At 41.1% G+C, this 19788-nt stretch overlaps 1 protein-coding gene across 1 annotated transcript in view; it reads left to right on the forward strand.

The window, feature by feature from the left end:
* rngtt (RNA guanylyltransferase and 5'-phosphatase) overlaps positions 1-19788 on the forward strand; it is a 926738-nt gene that overhangs the window by 95660 nt on the left and 811290 nt on the right. The window contains exon 5 of the mRNA XM_039748003.1: positions 4854-4929. Coding sequence (XP_039603937.1) covers positions 4854-4929 — 76 coding nt within the window. The remainder of the gene's footprint in view (positions 1-4853; positions 4930-19788) is intronic.

Raw genomic sequence — 19788 nt, forward strand, 5'->3', positions numbered from 1 at the left:
TTTGTCAATCGTTGTAAAGATAAGAGGTTTCATTCATCGATTAGTTTCTTACTGCATCAATAAACAGCTCGTCTTCCTCTTTATCTGAGATGTGACAAACTGCATGCACGGGTTTTTTTTACACTGTCTTCCTTTAGCGGGACATTCACTTTTTCCACCGTGTGCTTTGTTTCCACAGTAGCTGCACTTATGAATATGATTGTATGTATCAGACGCTTCATATTTTTTTGCTGCCTTCTCAATTGTGTAATTCGGTTTTTGTTCAGCACTCTTTGGAACTGTTGCTTTTGTCTGTGCACTGCGTCAGTTCACGTGAGCCGTTTGGTGTTCTTGCATCGAAGGTTCCCAGCTGTGCTGGTGCCATCTCGTGTAATGTCAGCTATGACCCGGCACTTAAAAGTTTCTCTCGCAGTTTCAATGAGTTTGTGCCAAACACCACCCTGACCATCTCATCTTCCTCTGCATAAGCACAGTCCTTCACCCGTGAATATTTACCGGCAGTGTTTGTATTGGATTGCCGCTGATGGACGGCCTTATATGGGCAGGCACTAAATTTTACACGCTAGTGGCAGCCTGTCTATGAACTTAATTTAATATAAACTTACGGTTCACACCGTGCTTTGTTTCCGCAGTAGCTGTACTTATGAATATGCTTGTATGCATCATTTGCTTCATAATGTTTTTCTGCCTTCTCAATTGTGAAATGGCGTTTTGTGCTCATCGCTGTTTGGAGTTCTTCCTTGTTCTCTACGTACTTACGTAGGAGGCGTGATGAACTCACACGAAACTCCCCCCACGGCCATCTCCAACTCAACTCCATTACATTATATGGAGAAAAATAGCTTCCAGTTATGACCCTTACGCGTAGAATTTCGAAATGAAACCTGCCCAACTTTTGTAAGTAAGCTGTAAGGAATAAGCCTGCCAAATTTCAGCCTTCTACCTACACGGGAAGTTGGAGAATTAGTGAGTGAGTGAGTGAGTGGGTGAGTGAGTGAGTGAGGGCTTTGCCTTTTATTAGTATAGATCAACAGTTCGCCTTGTAATCCGGTGCGCCTTATGTATTAATTCTGGTTGTGCTTACTGACCTAGAACCGATTTTATGTGGTACACGGTGCTCAAAAATCTGTCAAAATGTTTTAGAATGACTTTGGTAAGCTACGAAGCTGCACCGCTTGATGGATTGTTGGAGCATTACGGCTACCGTAGTCAGGAAGTTTACATCAGGAGACCGGATGGCTTTTTCCAGAAATCTCTGTCTCTATTGATCTGTGACTCCATGCGCGCCAATCTCACCGATACTGTCAAAATCCAAGTGAAGCAAACTAATTCGGAGCTTGCCATCATTCCGGGTGGATTAACTAAAGAACTCCAACTGTTAGATATCGGTGTCAACAGGTCGTTCAAAGTTAAATTGCGAGATGCATGGGAGCATTGGATGATGGAATGCGAACACACATTCACCAAGACAGGATGGCAACGCCAGGCAAGTTACGCCACTATCTGCAAATGGATCGTGGATGCCTGGGCTAAGGTATCAGTTTCAAGTATCTTTGAGCTTTCATCACTAAACAGCTAAGTAACAGCAATGAGACTGACTCGGATAATGACGAGAGAGATCCTGGCATGCTTGATGCTGAAATCACCCAACTGTTTACCTCAGACACTGAGGATGAAGACTTTGATAGATTTGTGGAAGAGGATTGAACTGAAAAAGTGAGTGTATTGTTTTGTATTTTATGTTACAACTGAGCAATGTTGAGAGTTATTGTGAATGAGTTGAATAAAGTTTGACTTATCTGTTTTGTTTCGCTGAATGCACTATATAATCCAAAGCGCCTTATGTATGAAAGTAGACCCATTCATTGATATTGTGCTTTAAAATCCGGTGCACCTTATGGTCCGAAATACTGTATGTTTCTGGTTATCGCCATCTACTGGCAGCTAATGGTATGTTTGTTATCCAAAACCTGCAAAAGCTAATGCTCAAATTCAAGTGCGGTATTTCACAGTTTAAAGAATTATTTAATGAAATTAGTGTTGCCCCGTGGATAAGTCGACTTTGTGTTTTTGAATGAATTTTAAGGCATAACTTTTTCGACTTATACATGAGTATCTATGGTAAGTTTTTACTATAGTTGGTAGGTGAACTAAACATTTGAGTCGTAGGGGGGGAAAAAGACTGAGAATTCCCTATAGAAACAAAAGAATCATGTAAAATGGTATACAGTGATCCCTTGCTGTATCGCGCTTTGACTTTCGCGGTTTTACTCTATCGCGGATTTTATATGTAAGCATATGTAAATGTATATTACGGATTTTTCGCTGATTCGCGGATTTCTGCGGACAATGGGTCTTTTAATTTATGGTACATGCTTCCTCAGTTTGTTTGCCCAGTTGATTTCATACAAGGGACGCTATTGGCGGATGGCTTAGAAGCTACCCAATCAGAGCACGTATTACATATTAACTAAAACTCCTCAATGCTATAAGATATGCCTCCTGCGCGGTGCTCGATTGTTTGCTTGTCTCTGCCTCTATCTCACCTCTCTGACATTCTCTGCGCCTGACGGAGGGGGTGTGAGCAGAGGTGCTGTTTGCACAGAAGCTATTTGCCTAGTGGATACGGACGCTCCTCTAAGAAATGCCGCTTTATCGAGGTGCGTCCAAAAGCACACTTATTGATTTTTTGATTGTTTGCTTTAATCTCAAGCTCTCTTTCTCTCTCTGACGCTCTCTCGCTTGACGGAGGAGATGTGAGCAGAGGGGCTTTTGCACAGAGGCTGTTTGCTTAGAAGATAATGGACGCTCCTGTAAAAAATGCTGAAAGGCTACCTTCGCATTGATCCCTTCATTGCCGCTGCTTTATCGCTGTGCTTGCATACTTAAAAGCGCAACAGCCCTATTGATTTTTCATTGTTTACTTTACTCTCTCTCTGACATTCTCCGCTCCTTACGCGCACTTTGAAGAGGAAGATATGTTTGCATTCTTTTAATTGTGAGAAAGAACTGTCATCTCTGTCTTGTCATGGAGCACAGTTTAAACTTTAGACTAAAGGGTGTTATTTCATGTCTAGAGGGCTCTAATAATGTTAAAAAACGTATTTAGAAGGTCGTAAACAGGTTTTCTATGCTCTAACTGCGAAAATATTAGATTTATAAATAAAGAATCCTACTTCGTGGAAATTCATTTATCTGTCTGGAGCGGATTAACCGCGATAAACAAGAGTTTACTGTATAACTGTGCGGAGAATATTTATAAACAGTGTGGGAGAGTTTCTAAGGGCTTAAAATATATAAAAATAATCATACAAACATATGGTTTCTACTTCGCGGATTTTCACCTATCGCGGGGGGTTCTGGAACACAACCCCCGCGATCGAGGAGGGATTACTGTACAGTGCTTTGTATCCACCCCACAAACCTTTTTTTTTTTAACATAATGATTATCACAACGTGGAATTTTAATTAGTTTGGTTGAAAATTTTTATGCATGAATCAAACACTCTTTTTCTCTGTGATGACCAAAAAAGAAAGAGAGAAACTATAAATCATATAAAGTAATTATAAAAATTCCAAAAACTGAAAAATCAAAGTTTGTAAGTATTAATCTCCCACTTCAGTTTTTGGTTGAACCACCCATCACATTATTCACTATTAATTTTGCACAACATGATGCTGTCACCAACACAGTGGAGATGGTGTTGCTTGTCTGACTTGTAGAGGTAGATTTGTTCCACACATCCTGCTTAGTATTTAAGGCAAAGAGATCCAGTTTCGTCTCATCAGACATCAATACTTCATGATACATCTTTGCAGTGTCTTCCAAGGGGCTTTGGAAATTCTTTACATGCAAGGATATTTTTAGTCAGGGTTTTTTTCTTAAAATTTAGGGAAGCCTGAATGAAGTAAATTTTTTTTTTTAACAAAATTCATTGACTTCTAAACACCCAATCTGGATGGTGAGGAAAAAAATGCATTTTAATGTACTCTACATGTAAGTGCCTTTCAAATGGGAAAAGTGGAAAGGCATTTTAGGTCCATTCACATTTAGGTATAAATGGCTTGCACATGTACAGTTTGCCAGCTGGTTGGAATTTATTTAGAACACCTGAGGATAGATATGTGTAATGGATGGATGTTTATATAATCACTAGCTCTTCCCCGCGGCTCCACCCGCATGGTCGTGAAACAGGACAAACTTTAAAAATCAATTTAAAAAAAAAAATGTAATTTGAATTGAGAAGAATTTATATTGATAGCATTCATATCCGAAGACCTCTTGATATACAATATTTTTAGTTTTGCTATCAGGGGTGAGAATGTGACTGTGATTTCTTTGACAAAAATGTAAAAAGTCAGCAAGGTATCTCTGGCCAAGTGGAAGTGTGCTCTGTGCTTTACTAAATAAAAGGTTGGTCTTTTTCTAATGATATACTTTGTAGATAAGATGACATTTTGAACAAAGATAACATACAATCAAAATTGATTTGGTGTTTAAATGGTGTTTAAGAACATTTGCTTGTATGCAGATAGTTGACTGATATCTGACTAAATGATAAAATATCAATAAAGATACCATTAACCAGTCAATAGTTTTAAAGAAGGCTAGTTAATATTTGATCAGTTTTTGATTTAGTTGCATTCTTATAATTCATCAGTGAGCACTGCAAGCAGGCTACATATAATTATAGAAATAAAATGCGTGATGGAATTCATGACAAGCCTGAACTTTATACAACTGTTGTTGACAGTGATGTGATCATTAATTAATATTGTCATTATGAAATTTAAATTTGAATTATCTCATTTGTTATTTTTATTTCTTTGTTTACTTTCACCTCTCTCCCCAGGTGTCCATTGTACACATGGTTTCAATCGAACAGGATTTCTCATCTGTGCTTATCTAGTAGAGAAGATGGACTGGAGGTAAAGCACAATTTTTCTGTTCTCGCCAAATACATTGCAAAATCCTTTGGGGTAATGATAAAGAGTGCAAAAAACCTAAAGGCTTCTTATTTGAGTACTGAGTAATGTGCAGTTTCCATACTGGAATATAAGTGGTCTTAAGTGGTTTCCCTAAAGTAATAGTACAGACTAAACTGCTGTTCAGTGGTTCCTTTAAAGAAACTGTTTTATCTGTAAGAAAGGTGGCTATAACTTCTTAAGTTCCTCACTTTATTATTTGAGAGGTTAATGTCAACACCTCTGATTTGAGCCCCTTTGGAAAATTCAATATTACACTGAGGTATTGAACAGAGGAGGTAAAACAAACACTAATCCATCAGCTGTGAACTAATGTTGTGACTATGATATCATCTAGTTATGCACTTTACAAGTACCTCAGCAGTTCCAACCATCCATCCATCTGTATATGTTCTGAACAACAAAACAAATATATCCACTTGATTTAAAAGCTGTCTTCCAATAAATAGTTTAAAAAATGAAAATTTTTAAAACTGTTATGGTGGAAATTTCCCGGTGAGTTAAGAGTAAGGTCCTTTAAATAAGGAGTGGTTATCATTAACTTATTGCAGTCCTGACAAAGAGATCTGTACAAAAATGTAAAGATGAAAATTAAGTAGAGCCCAAATTCTTTATACCACTAGATGGTGTCTAATTTAGGACTGCTTAATGGACAAAGCCACAAAATTCTAAAAGTTACAGTAATACTTTTAACTAGTGCCAAAATTGATACTCATTTTCAGTTTATTTGTGATTTCCGATCTTCATTTGGAATAGAAATACAGGTCCATTTAAGTCCATAAATATTTGGACAGAGACAACTTTTTTCTAATTTTGTTCTGTACATTACCACAATAAATTTTAAATGAAACAACTCAGATGCAGTTGAAGTGCAGACTTTCAGCTTTAATTCAGTGGGTTGAACAAAAAGATTGCATAAGAATGTGAGGCAACTAATGCATTTTTAATACAATTCCTTTATTTCAGAGGCTCAAAAGTAATTGGACAAATTAAATAACTGGAAATAAAATGTTAATTTCTAATACTTGGTTGAAAACCCTTTGCTGGCAATGACAGCCTGAAGTCTTGAGCTCATGGACATCACCAGATGCTGGGTTTCCTCCTTTTTAATGCTCTGCCAGGCCTTTACTGCAGCGGCTTTCAGTTGCTGTTTGTTTGTGGGCCTTTCTGTCTTAAGTTTAGTCTTCAACAAGTGAAATGCATGCTCAATTGGGTTAAGATCAGGTGACTGACTTGGCCATTCAAGAATTTTCCACTTCTTTGCTTTAATAAACTCCTGGGTTGCTTTGGCTGTATGTTTTGGGTCATTGTCCATCTGTATCATGAAACGCCCAATCAATTTGACTGCATTTAGCTGGATTTGAGCAGACAGTATGTCTCTGAACACCTCAGAATTCATTTGGCTGCTTCTGTCCTGTGTCACATCATCAATAAACACTAGTGTCCCAGTGCCACTGGCAGCCATGCACGCCCAAGCCATCACACTGCCTCCACCGTGTTTTACAGATGATGTGGGATGCTTTGGATAATGAGCTGTTCCACTCCTTCTCCATACTTTTTTCTTGACATCATTCTGGTAGAGGTTGATCTTGGTTTCATCTGTCCAAAGAATGTTTTTCCAGAACTGTGCTGGCTTTTTTAGATGTTCTTTAGCAAAGTCCAATCTAGCCTTTCTATTCTTGAGGCTTATGAGTGGCTTGCACTTTGCAGTGCACCCTCTGTATTTACTTTCATGCAGTCTTCTCTTTATGGTAGACTTGGATATTGATACGCCTATCCCCTGGAGAGTGTTGTTCACTTGGTTGGCTGTTGTGAAGGGGTTTCTCTTCACCATGGAAATGATTCTTCGATCATCCACCACTGTTGTCTTCCGTGGATGTCCAGGTCTTTTTGCATTGCTGAGATCATCAGTGCTTGCTTTCTTTTTCAGGATGTACCAAACTGTAGATTTTGCCACTCATAATATTGTAGCAATTTCTTGGATGGGTTTTTTCTGTTTTCGCAGCTTAAGGATGGCTTCTTTCACCTGTATGGAGAGCTCCTTTGACCGCGTGTTGTCTGTTCACAGCAAAATCTTCGACATGCAAGCACCACACCTCAAATCAACTCCAGGCCTTTTTTCTGCTTAAATGATAATGACATAACGACGGACTTGCCCACACCTGCCCATGAAATAACCTTTGAGTCAATTGTCCAATTACTTTTGAGCCCCTGAAATGAAGGGATTGTGTTCAAAAAATGCTTTAGTTGCCTCACATTTTTATGCAATCTTTTTGTTCAACCCATTGAATTAAAGCTGCAAGTCTGCACTTCAACTGCATCTGAGTTGTTTCATTTAAAATTCATTGTGGTAATGTACAGAACCAAAATTAGATAAAAGTTGTCTCTGTCCAAATATTTATGGACCTAACTGTAGCTAAGGGTATAACATCATTTGTGTTCTGGAAAAGAAGCACAAGTGTACAATTTGAAATGAAGCTGCACATACAAAAATACCGGCAACCTGTGGTTCTCTAACACCAAAAGAAATGATCATTTCAACTAACACAAATTTTTAAAGAGAAAATGTCATACATATTAAGTAGAACACACAATGCACATACAATTTCAGAGATAGCGGCTTTAGCACAACACTGGCACATACTGTAAATACATTTTAATGTCAATGCAGAAATCTTTAAAATCTTGGTAAAAACAGGAAGAAACATATTCATATGATTGAAGTACTGTATGTGGGGGCAAAAAAACATCTTTTGATTAAACCTGTACATACTGTCATTGAGTCATTTTTTTATTTTATAAAAAGAGAAAGTTTTCACTCACTATTTTACCGACAATGAAAATTTTATTTTTGGCACTTCAGCTGACACTCTGATTGATATTTGTTTGTTCAGTCCCTCTTCTCCTTGCCTCATAATTATATAGTTTATATAGTTTTCTGCTCCTTCAACATACAGTCAAGCACAAATGTAAGTACATCTCAGGAAATGATTTTTCTTTTTCTTACATATGTGGACATTTCATGATTTTATCATCCTTTAAACACTAGCTATAGATGAAGGTGATATAATAGAACAAACACGATGCCACGTTTACATTTTATAATCCATTGTATAATATAAATAAACAAAATGCAAATTTTGAATGTGGAAAAAGTAAGTGTATACATATATTTATCACTACCTCAAATATGTAAAATCAGAATCAGGTATTCCACATCAAGTGCAAAGGACTAGAACATCATCAGAAAAGATCTTGGAGGAATCTCTGTTACTTTAACCTCTGACATTTAGTTTGCTTTGCAGTTGTTGTTGAAGTATGTATTATCACCATGCCTAGTTCAAAAGAGCTCTCTGAAGCCTTCAGAAAGAAGGTTTTAGATGGCTGTGAGTCTTGGACGGGATATAAACTGTTCTTCAAAAAACTGAAAGCCAACCATTCCCGGGTGTGTATGATATTAGAATATTTGAAACGACTGCCAACTTGTCCAGGCCAGGCCACCCTAGCAAGTTCAGTCTGAGATCAGAACACAAGTGATGAAAGAAATCTCTAAAAACTTCAGAATTTCTAGATGGGACCTATAAGTAGCTCTTGCCACCTCTGACAACTGTAAAGCATGATGATGGAAATGTTATGGTTTGGGGCTGCATCAAGACCTGGGAAGCTCACCATATTACTGTGGTATCCATTATATGAATTCTTTGGTGTACCAGAAGCAGCTAGAGAATAATCTGAGACAATCTGTTTGAAGATTGAAGCTCAATAAAAGGGGACTCTGCAGCATAACAATAACTTTCTTTGTGGTGGTGGCCTGCGCCACCTCCACCTACTCAAAGCTTCATGATGCTCCAACAATGATGGATGGATTAAAAGGCAGAACTCTACGTGACCATCTTCATCAAGCCTTTCCGTGAGAACCCTAAATCCAAAGAGGACTGTTTCATTTATGTTAGGTAGAATGCCCAGAGGGGACTGGGCGGTCTCATGGTCTGGAATCCCTACAGATTTTATTTTTTCTCCAGCCGTCTGGAATTTTTCTTATTTTTTCTGTCCCCCATGGCTATTGAACCTTACTCTTATTCGATGTTAATGAATGTTGATTTATTTTGTTTTCTTATTGTGTCTTTTATTTTTCTATTCTTTATTATGTAAAGCACTTTGAGCTACTGTTTGTATGAAAATGTGCTATATAAATAAATGTTGTTGTTATTGTTGTTGTTCTCTAAACCATGGTTTCTACCATAATTAAGTGTTTGACAAAAGGGGAGTTTTAAAATACTGTTATTAACATTTTTATTTTTTTTTTTAAATTAACAAAACCAATAATAATAGCACATATTAATACTATTTCACTTATTTATAAACCACTAATGATGAGTAGATACCAGTATACCAGGATTAAAGTCGATGAGATCATATCAATCATTAAGACATTTGATCTTGCTTCTCTCCTCTGATTTAGAAAACTCTTGGTGTAGTCCCTGACACTTGATGAATATGTAAGGTCAGTCAGCCACTTGTGTTTCTTTCATTTAAGAAATCTCTCAAAACTAATAAATGTTGTCTCAAATCAGAATTGGAGATGCTTGTTCATTCTGTTATTTCCTCACGGCATGATTACTGTAATGCTCTCTTTACAGGTTTGAGCAAGTTCTCTCTCTCATGCCTTCAGTTAGTTCAAAATCCAGCTGCCAGGCTCCTAACTCGTGAGTGATCATATGACCCCCATTTTTCACACACTGCACTGGCTCCTAGTATTTTACAGATTTCATTTTAAAGTTTTGGTACTTACTTTCAGAGCTTTGCATGGACAAGCTCCTGAGTACCTAACCAGCCTGCTCTGACGCCATACAGCTTTCAGGACTCTAAGATCTGGGCAACAGGGCCTTCTTGTTGTCATACGCACTTGAATAAAAACCCGTGGGGATCGTGCCTTTCAGTCTATGTCACCAAGACTATGGAATAGCCTGCCTTGTGGTCTGCGTGGAGTCGAGTCTGTTGATTCTTTTAAAAAACAACTAAAAACATTTCTTTTTAAACAAGCTTTTAATCAGTGCTGAATAGTTCCAGTTTGTTTATTTATTGTTTTTATTGGTTTTGTTTATGTTTTGTTTTAACTGTTGTGTTTGTACTGTATTTACTTTTCAGCACTCTGTGACCTTTTGTCTGTGAAGTGTGCTATATAAATAAACTACTACTACTAGTTGTTCAAAGAGCAAGTCTCATATCGTACTTCAGAACTAGTCAGAGTTTTCTCGACTTTAAATTTACCCCTGGTTGGGAACTCCTGCTCCAAATGTTTCAGTACATCCATGAAGGAATGGCAGAAAAGAAAAAAATGCAGCGTTCTCGAATCCTGGATCTCAGTCTCCTCATGATGCTGTGGAGGAATTTGAAAGGGTTTTTTTTATCCATTACAGGAAACACCTACTTGAGGTTTACCAGATGATGGAGCCTAATGCCCTGTTCAGACAGGATTAATTTTACACCAGGAGGTGGGGTAAAGTAATAATTCCCAGAGGAACATCCGTCATTTTAAAGCTCCGTTCATATGGGTTTAGTTTTGCACTGGGAATTGGTGTAAAGTCAGTCACCTTCAATGGGTACAGTCTGGCACCTATCTGCTTTTCTATATACTGTAAATGGTGTATATCAGCATGCCAACAGACCTTCCAGTGGATATAGTAGTACCAGCACCCCATTATTCAGTATGCATATCAAGATGTACTACAACAGATTTTTTTCTTCCGTTTGTGGCACTCGATAAAGTAGTTATTACAGGAGGTCTGTCTTTTCAGTTCCATTGAAGTTGCACAAAGGATGAAATTGTACTAACAAAGCGGTTAGCATGGGAATAGTTTTACCTGGGTTTTTATTCATGACTTTTTAAAAAAGGTAAAAGTAATTTTTACTGAGATGTAAACGCACAGTCTGTGAAAAGTTACTGACATAAGTGATTTGGAAGGGACTAAATTTACTTGGGTCAAATGTCAGAATAAAGCTTAAGGTATACTTACTTTTTCCACAGATAGTATAGCATATCAGTCACCAACAGTCAACAAACTTGTCAAGTGCATGACTCCCTAGGATGTGTGTTTTGTGGATTCCCTACACTCAAATCATGTTGGGAAAAGATATTTGCTTACTTGCCAGATAACATTGAATTTATAATTGCTCCAGCTTCTTTAATACCATTATTCATTTTCTTGACAATATTACAGAATTGTCAAGAAAAATCTATAATCATAGTGTAATCTATACTAATAAAAGGCAAAGCCCTCACTGACTGACTCACTCACTCACTCACTCACTCACTTATCACTAATTCTCCAACTTTCTGTGTAGGTAGAAGACTGAAATTTGGCAGGCTCATTCCTTACAGCTTACTTACAAAAGTTAGGCAGTTTTCATTTCGAAATTCTACGTGCAACGGTCATAACTGGAACCTACTTATGTACATATATACCGGTCGTAGCCCGCAGCTCGGTCGTCGTGCGTGGCCGAGTTGCGTCCCTCATCGTCACGCCTCCCACGTAATTGAGTGCCTGCCCATATAAGGCCGTCCGTCAGCGGCAATCCAATAGAAACAGTCTGCCGCTAAATATTCGCGGGTGAAGGACTGTGCTTATGGAAACAAAGATGAGATGGTCATGGTGGTATTTGGCACAAACAGCGAAACTGCGAGAGAAACTTTTAAGTGCCGGGATGTTAGCTAACATTAAATAAAGGCGTGGACATCGCACAAGATAGCGCAAGCACAGCTGAGAACCTTCGATGCATGTACACCGAGCGGCTTACGTGAACTGACTGTGAACGCAGTACACAGACAAAAAGCAAGAGCTCCAAAGAGCGCTGAACAAAAAAGCATTACACAATTGAGAAGGCAGCAAAAGAATAGGAAGCGAGTGACGCAATCAAGCATATTCATAAGTGCAGCTACTGTGGAAACAAAGGACACGGTGAAAAAAGTCAATGTCCAGCAAAAGGAAGACAACGTAAAAAAAAAACCTGTGCATGAAGTGTGTGATGTCTCAAATAAAGAGGAAGACGAGCTGTTTATTGATGCAGTAAGAAAGGAATTGATGAATGAAACCTGATATCTTTACAACGGTTGACAAACATGGAATGTAACTTGAACACAGCACATCCTCCAAATACGAACCTGATTGAAAGAAATAATGATAATCAAATCCTGGATGACAGCAACACTCATAACAGTCATAAAACAATTACATTGACAATCATGTTACGTTATTTTTAAAATGTTCCCTTTTCTTTTTCATTACTTCTTTAACGCACTACTTCTTCGCTGTGAAGCGCGGGTATTTTGCTAGTTTACTATACACTGTTCCCTCGTCATCTTATTTAATTCATTTGAAAGTATCCTATTTTACACTCAATAATTCAGTGGAAAAGTGTTGTCTTATTTTACTCTGTCTGGAATGGCCCTACGTTTTTTTCATAATTTACCAAAAATTCATTAAGTGATATTGATTTGACTTGAAATGGCACAATAATACTGTAAATGGAAAGTAGTATTGATAGAATTCTTATTTGTTTTGTTTCACAATTCTTGTAAAGTGGTTCATAAAGTTAATACAGGTTAAATCCCATTATAGCGAATACTGAAGTAATTACATTTTCAGAATAAGAAATTTTTTTGTGAGCCCGGACAAACATTCATAGAACATCATGTTAAACAAATCCTGTTTTAAAGAAATATAAATCTTGGTATAATGAATGTTTTTACGATCAAAAATGGCCACCAAAGATAAGTATTTTTTGCATCCCATTATTAACAGCGCTTGTACACTTTCCGTGCCAAGTCTTGGTAACCCTGCAACAGGTTGTCTCAAAAAGAGAGACAGTTTGTAGCGAAATATTTGCTCTTGGGCAGGCTTGGACATCATACACATAGTCGAATTTTGTGTCAGTGTTCCACCAAGATGCCCGCATGGGTAGTTGTGTTGTGAGCAGATATCATGCTGTTTGTGTTTCATAGCACTTCTCAATGGGTTCGTAGGGCAGTTTTATACACAATTTACATTATCCATCCATCCATCCTCTTCCGCTTATCCGAGGTCGGGTCGCGGGGGCAGCAGCTTAAGCAGAGAGGCCCAGACTTCCCTCTCCCCGGCCACTTCTTCCAGCTCTTCGGGAGAATCCCAAATGCGTTCCCAGGCCAGCCGGGAGACATAGTCCCTCCAGCGTGTCCTGGGTCTTCCCCGGGGCCTCCTCCCGGTTGGACGTGCCCGGAACACCTCACCAGGGAGGCGTCCAGGAGGCATCCTGATCAGATGCCCGAGCCACCTCATCTGACTCCTCTCGATGCGGAGGAGCAGCGGCTCTACTCTGAGCCCCTCCCGGATGACTGAGCTTCTCACCCTATCTTTAAGGGAAAGCCCAGACACCCTGCGGAGGAAACTCATTTCAGCCGCTTGTATTCGCGATCTCGTTCTTTCGGTCACTACCCATAGCTCATGACCATAGGTGAGGGTAGGAGCGTAGATCGACTGGTAAATTGAGAGCTTTGCCTTACGGCTCAGCTCCTTTTCACCACGACAGACCGATGCAGAGCCGCATCACTGCGGATGCCGCACCGATCCGCCTGTCGATCTCACGCTCCATTCTTCCCTCACTCGTGAACAAGACCCCGAGATACTTGAACTCCTCCACTTGGGGCAGGATCTCTCCCCCAACCCTGAGAGGGCACTCCACCCTTTTCCGGCTGAGGACCATGCTCTCGGATTTGGAGGTGCTGATTCTCATCCCAGCCGCTTCACACTCAGCTGCGAACCGATCCAGAGAGAGCTGAAGATCACGGCCTGATGAAGCAAACAGGACAACATCATCTGCAAAAGCAGTGACCCAATCCTGAGTCCACCAAACCGACCCCTTCAACACCCTGGCTGCGCTTAGAAATTCTGTCCATAAAAGTTATGAACAGAATCGGTGACAAAGGGCAGCCCTGGCGGAGTCCAACTCTCACTGGAAACGGGCTCGACTTACTGCCGCAATGCGGACCAAGCTCTGACACGGTTGTACAGAGACCGAACAGCTCTTATCAGGGGTCCGTACCCCATACTCCCGAGCACCCCCACAGGATTCCCGAGGGACACGGTCGAATGCCTTTCCAAGTCCACAAAACACATGTAGACCGGTCGGGCAAACTCCCATGCACCCTCCAGGACTCTGCTAAGGGTGAAGAGCTGGTCCACTGTTCGCGACCAGGACGAAAACCACACTGTTCCTCCTGAATCCGAGGTTCGACTATCCGACGGACCCTCCTCTCCAGAACCCCGAATAGACTTTTCCAGGGAGGCTGAGGAGTGTGATCCCTCTATAGTTGGAACACACCCTCCGTCCCCTTTTAAAGAGGGGACCACCACCCCGGTCTGCCAATCCAGAGGCACTGTCCCGATGTCCATGCGATGTTGCAGAGACGTGTCAACCAAGACAGTCCTACAACATCCAGAGCCTTAAGGAACTCGGGCGATCTCATCCACCCGGGGCCCTGCCACCAAGGAGTTTTTGACCACCTCGGTGACTTCAGTCCCAGAGATGGGAGAGCCCACCTCAGAGTCCCCAGGCTCTGCTTCCTCATTGGAAGGCATGTTAGTGGGATTGAGGAGGTCTTCAAGTACTCCTCCCACCGACCCAACGCCCCGAAGTGAGGTCAGCAGCGCACCATCCCCACCTATATACGGTGTTGACACTGCACTGCTTCCCCTCCTGAGACGCCGGACGGTGGACCAGAATCTCCTCGAAGCCGTCCAAAGTCGCTCTCCATGGCCTCTCCAAACTCCTCCCATGCCCGAAGTTTTGCCTCAGCAACAACCGCCGCTGCGTTCCGCTTGGCCTGCCGGTACCTACTGTATCAGCTGCCTCCAGAGACCCACAGGACAAAAAAGTCCTATAGGACTCCTTCTTCAGCTTGACGGCATCCCTCACCGCGGTGTCCACCAACGGGTTCGGGATTGCCGCCACGACAGGCACCACCACCTTGCGGCCACAGCTCCGGTCAGCCGCCTCAACAATAGAGGCACGGAACATGGCCCATTCGGACTCAATGTCCCCCACCTCCCTCGGGACGTGGTTGAAGTTCTGCCGGATGTGGGAGTTGAAGCTACTTCTGACAGGGGACTCTGCCAGCCGCTCCCAGCAGACCCTCACAACACGCTTGGGCCTACCAGGTCTGACCGCATCTTCCCCACCATGAAGCCAACTCACCACCAGGTGGTGATCAGTTGACAGCTCCGCCCCTCTCTTCACCCGAAAGTGTCCAAGACATATGGCGCAAGTCCGGCGACACCACCACAAAGTCGATCATCGACCTGAGGCCTAGGGTGTCCTGGTGCCAAGTGCACATATGAACACCCTTATGCTTGAACATGGTGTTCGTTATGGACAATCCGTGACGAGCACAGAAGTCCAATAACAAAACACCGCTCGGGTTCAGATCGGGGGGGCCATTCACTGTCATTGCCCACGTGAGCATTGAAGTCTCCCAGCAAAACGAGGGAATCCCCAGAAGGTATGCCCTCTAGCAACCCCTCCAGAGACTCCAAAAAGGGTGGATACGCACACACAACAGTCAGGACCCTTCCCCACCCGAAGGCGGAGGGAGGCCACCCTCTCGCCCACGGGTAAACCCCAATGCACAGGCTCCAGTGGGGGCAATAAGTATGCCCACACCTGCTCGGCGCTCTCACCGGGGCAACTCCAGAGTGGTAGAGAGTCCAGCCCCTCTCAAGGAGATTGGTTCCAGAGTCCAAGCTGTGCGTCGAGGTGAGTCCGACTATATCTAGCCGGAACCTCTCGACCTCGCGCACTAGCTCAGGCTCCTTCCCTTCAGAGAGGTGACATTCCACGTCCCAAGAGCCAGTTTCTGTAGCCGAGGATCAGACCGCCAAGGTCCCCGCCTTCGGCCACCACCCAACTCACACTGCACCCAACCTCCTTGACCCCTCCCATAGGTGGTGAGCCCATGGGGAGGAGGACCCACGTTACCTCTTCGGCTGTGCCCGCCGAGCCCCATGGGTGCAGGCCCGGCCACCAGGCGCGCCATCGAGCCCCACCTCCAGGCCTGGCTCCAGAGGGGCCCGGTGACCAGCGTCCGGGCAAGGGAAAACGTCGTCCACAGTTTTTATTTTTCATTGGAGGTTTATTGAACCGCTCTTTGTCTCATCCCTCACCTAGGACCAGTTTGCCTTGGGTGGCCCTACCAGGGCATAAAGCCCCGGACAACATAGCTCCTAGGATCATTGGGACACGCAAACCCCTCCACCACGATAAGGTGACGGTTCAAGGAGGAGAATTTACATTATATTTCTATTATTATTAAATTATAATATTGTAATAGAAATTAGGCAGCTTACCATAATGCAGAATCAGTGGGAGCCCTGAGCTTATTTTCCTGCAACCAGATGATCCCATCTGGGGACGGTGGAAGACAGTGACATGCGAAGTTTCTTGCTTATGTTCAGTCTACTCCGTAATCTTGTTTTGGTTGCTGTCACTCCAGAAAATGCTGCCTCACAAAGATAGGATGTTGGAAATGGAAACAACTTCAATAGCTTCTTTCGCGTTATTTTAATCTTCTCCTGTCTACAAGTTATGCAGATGAGAATTTTTCTCAGCATTTCCTTGCTATAATACACTTTCAGGGTGCGAATGATGCCCAAACCCAGTGGCTGAAGCACTGCTGTGCAATTGGGTTGGAGCAATTCAACGCAAACATTATCTAAATGTGGAAGCATGTTGTCAGCAGTACAGTTATCAATCAGAAGCCGAATCAGCTTTTTCTTCTTCTTCATATTGTGAGGTTTCTGAACTCTTTTGGGATTATGAGGTTTCGGAACTCTTTTGGGATCCCCCCCACCCAATGGGAACTTCACGCTGAAGTGTGTCCTGAAGCGAGATTGCTGCGTCTGTGTAAGATTGTTTGTCCGTTGCCGGGGCAGGGCAACAGCAGGCTCACAGTGTGTTGTCCCGTTGACAGAGGTCCCAAGAGAGTTTAAAAACCCCACATTTTCTAGATTGAGTGCCGCATTAATAGGAATGTTTCTTGATGAGCATCACTGAACCACATAAAAACTGCTTTTTAGGCGTGTTCCGATGCAGCAGTTCGCATACATTTGCAACCCCGAGATTTTTCTTCTTTTTTTTGCATATAACAAAGAAATATGCACTGCATTTGTCATTCCAGCAGATTGCACATCACAAACATTAACACTGTTATCACTTTTTCGTGTCTGCCGCTTCTATAGAAGGGTGACAATGAGTTAAATTCCAGTGGATATTTTTCAAATGTTAACTAGCAATAAGCAAAAGGTATCACTGAAAACCACAGAAAACAAAAACAGCAAAAAAAAAAGTATGAGGAATGTCTGAAGAAAGAATTTTTTTTTTTTTTTTATTTATTAATATTATTACAATCAATACATAGCAATCAAGTTTTTACAAAAAAAAAGAATTATGCTAAGAACAGATCGATCCCCCCACCCTTGAGAGAGAGAGCAAGCCAAACGGTGTAAAATTTAAGGCTTTTAAAAATACCTAAATCAACAAATTCTCTGTGCTTTATAAAATCATTTCAAAATATTACTGATTAGATCCTGCCATGTTTTGAAAAAAGTCTGCACAGATCCTCTAACTGAGTATTTGATTTTTTCCAATTTTAAATAATATAACACATCAGTTTCCCACTGACTTAAAAGAGGAGAGTTTGGGTTCTTCCAGTTTATCAGAATAAGTCTGCGTGCCAACAGTGTAGTGAATGCAATCACAATTTGTTTGTCTTTCTCCACTTTAAGACCCTCTGGAAGAACCCCAAACACAGCTGTTAATGGGTTAGGAGGGATTGTGAGTCCAAGACTGTCTGAGAGGTAATTAAAAATTTTTATCCAGAATAATGTTAATTTGGTGCAGGCCCAGAACATGTGACCTAGTGAGGCTGGGGCTTGGTTGCAACGTTCGCAGGTTGGATCATGCCCTGGAAACATTTTGGAGAGTTTTAGTCGAGACAGATGTGCTCGATATATAATTTTGAGTTGTATAATTGTATGCTTTGCATATGGAGCTTGAGTGAATTCTCTGCATTGCTACTTTCCACTCCTTTTCTGATATATTAATTGAGAGGTCATTTTCCCAGTGTCCTCTTGGATCTTTGAAAGGAAGGGATTGTAAAAGGATTTTATATATTGTAGAGATGGAGTCTAACTCCTTGAAATTGAGCAATATTTTTCCAGCGTGGATGAGGGTGCAAGATGAGGAAAATCTGGAAGGTTCTGTTTAACAAAGTTCCTGATTTGAAGATAGTGAAAGAAATTTGTAGCTGGAATGTTAAATTTGGAATGTAATTGTTCATAGGATGCAAAGACGTTGTCTATATAAAGATCTCTAAGCAAGTTAATTCCAAATTTTTCCAGATATTAAAACTGCATATGTTTGTGAGGGTTGAAAGAGGTGGTTCTTTTGCAGGGTGCCACAGAAAGAAGCTTCTCCGTCTTAAAATGCTTTCTACATTGGTTCCAGATTCTAAGTGAGTGGAGCACAATTGGGTTATTAGTGTATTGCCGATAACGTGTGTTTATTGGAGCACAAAGCAAGGAATACAAAGAAGTACTGCAGGATTTTACTTCTATTGCGGTCCATGCCTGTGTATGTTCTTCTATTTGTGTCCAGGTTCTTATCGACTGTATATTTGCCCAGTAATAAAACTGGAAGTTAGGTAGAGCCATGCCACCTTCTGCCTTTTGTCTTTGTAGGGTCTCTTTTGATGCGTGGATGTTTAGAATTCCAAATAAATGAGGTTATTGTTGAATCTAATTGCTTAAAGAACGATTTATTAATGTATATTGGTATGTTTTGAAATAAAAAGGAGCTTAGGAAGAATATTCATCTTAACAGTGTTAATTCTTCCAGCTAGTGTGAGATGAAGGGTTGACCATCTATGCAAGTCTTGTTTAATTTTTTCCATGCAGACGACGAAATTTTGTTGATAAAAGCTTTATGTTTACTTGTGATGTTTACCCCGAGGTATTTAAACTGTTCTGCAATGATAAAAGGAAGGGTGTCTAATCTAATATTATATGCTTGCGAATTCACGGAAAGAGTACACTTTTATTCAGATTAATTCTGAGACCAGAGAGCTTTTGAAATTCTGTGAGTGCTGCTAAGACTGCAGGCACAGAATTTTCTGGGTCCGATATATACAGTACCATGTCATCTGCATATAATGAGATTTTCTGTTCCAGTCCTTCTCTGCTAATCCCCTTTATCTGATCAGTATTTCGACAATGTATTGCCAGTGGTTCAATGGCAATTGCAAACAGCAGTGGTGACAAAGGGCATCCTTGTCTTGTGCCACGTTCTAGTTTAAAGTAGTCTGAGCAAATGTTATTGATGCAAACTGAAGCTTCTGGGTTAGTATACAGTAATTTAATCCATGCACAAATGTTCGGGCCAAACCCAAACTTCTCCAAAATAGTAAAAGGTATTTCCATTCAATCATGTGAATGCTTTTCTGCATCCAATGATAATAATATTTCTGGGGTGTTTGATTTAGTTGGTGAGTATATTACATTAAACAGGCGTCGAAGATTTGAAGATAAGTGTCGGCCCCTAATAAATCCAGTTTGGTCTTGTGATATTACTGAGGGGAGCACTTTCTCCATCCTTCTAGCTATGATTTTAGAGAGTATTTTAACGTCGTTATTCAGAAGTGAAATTGGTCTGTATGATGCACATTGTAATAAGTCCTTATTTTGTTTTGGAAAGACAGTGATTAGTGCTTGGCGA

Source organism: Polypterus senegalus, chromosome 3, assembly GCF_016835505.1.
Source record: "Polypterus senegalus isolate Bchr_013 chromosome 3, ASM1683550v1, whole genome shotgun sequence".
Classification (NCBI taxonomy): domain Eukaryota; kingdom Metazoa; phylum Chordata; class Cladistia; order Polypteriformes; family Polypteridae; genus Polypterus; species Polypterus senegalus.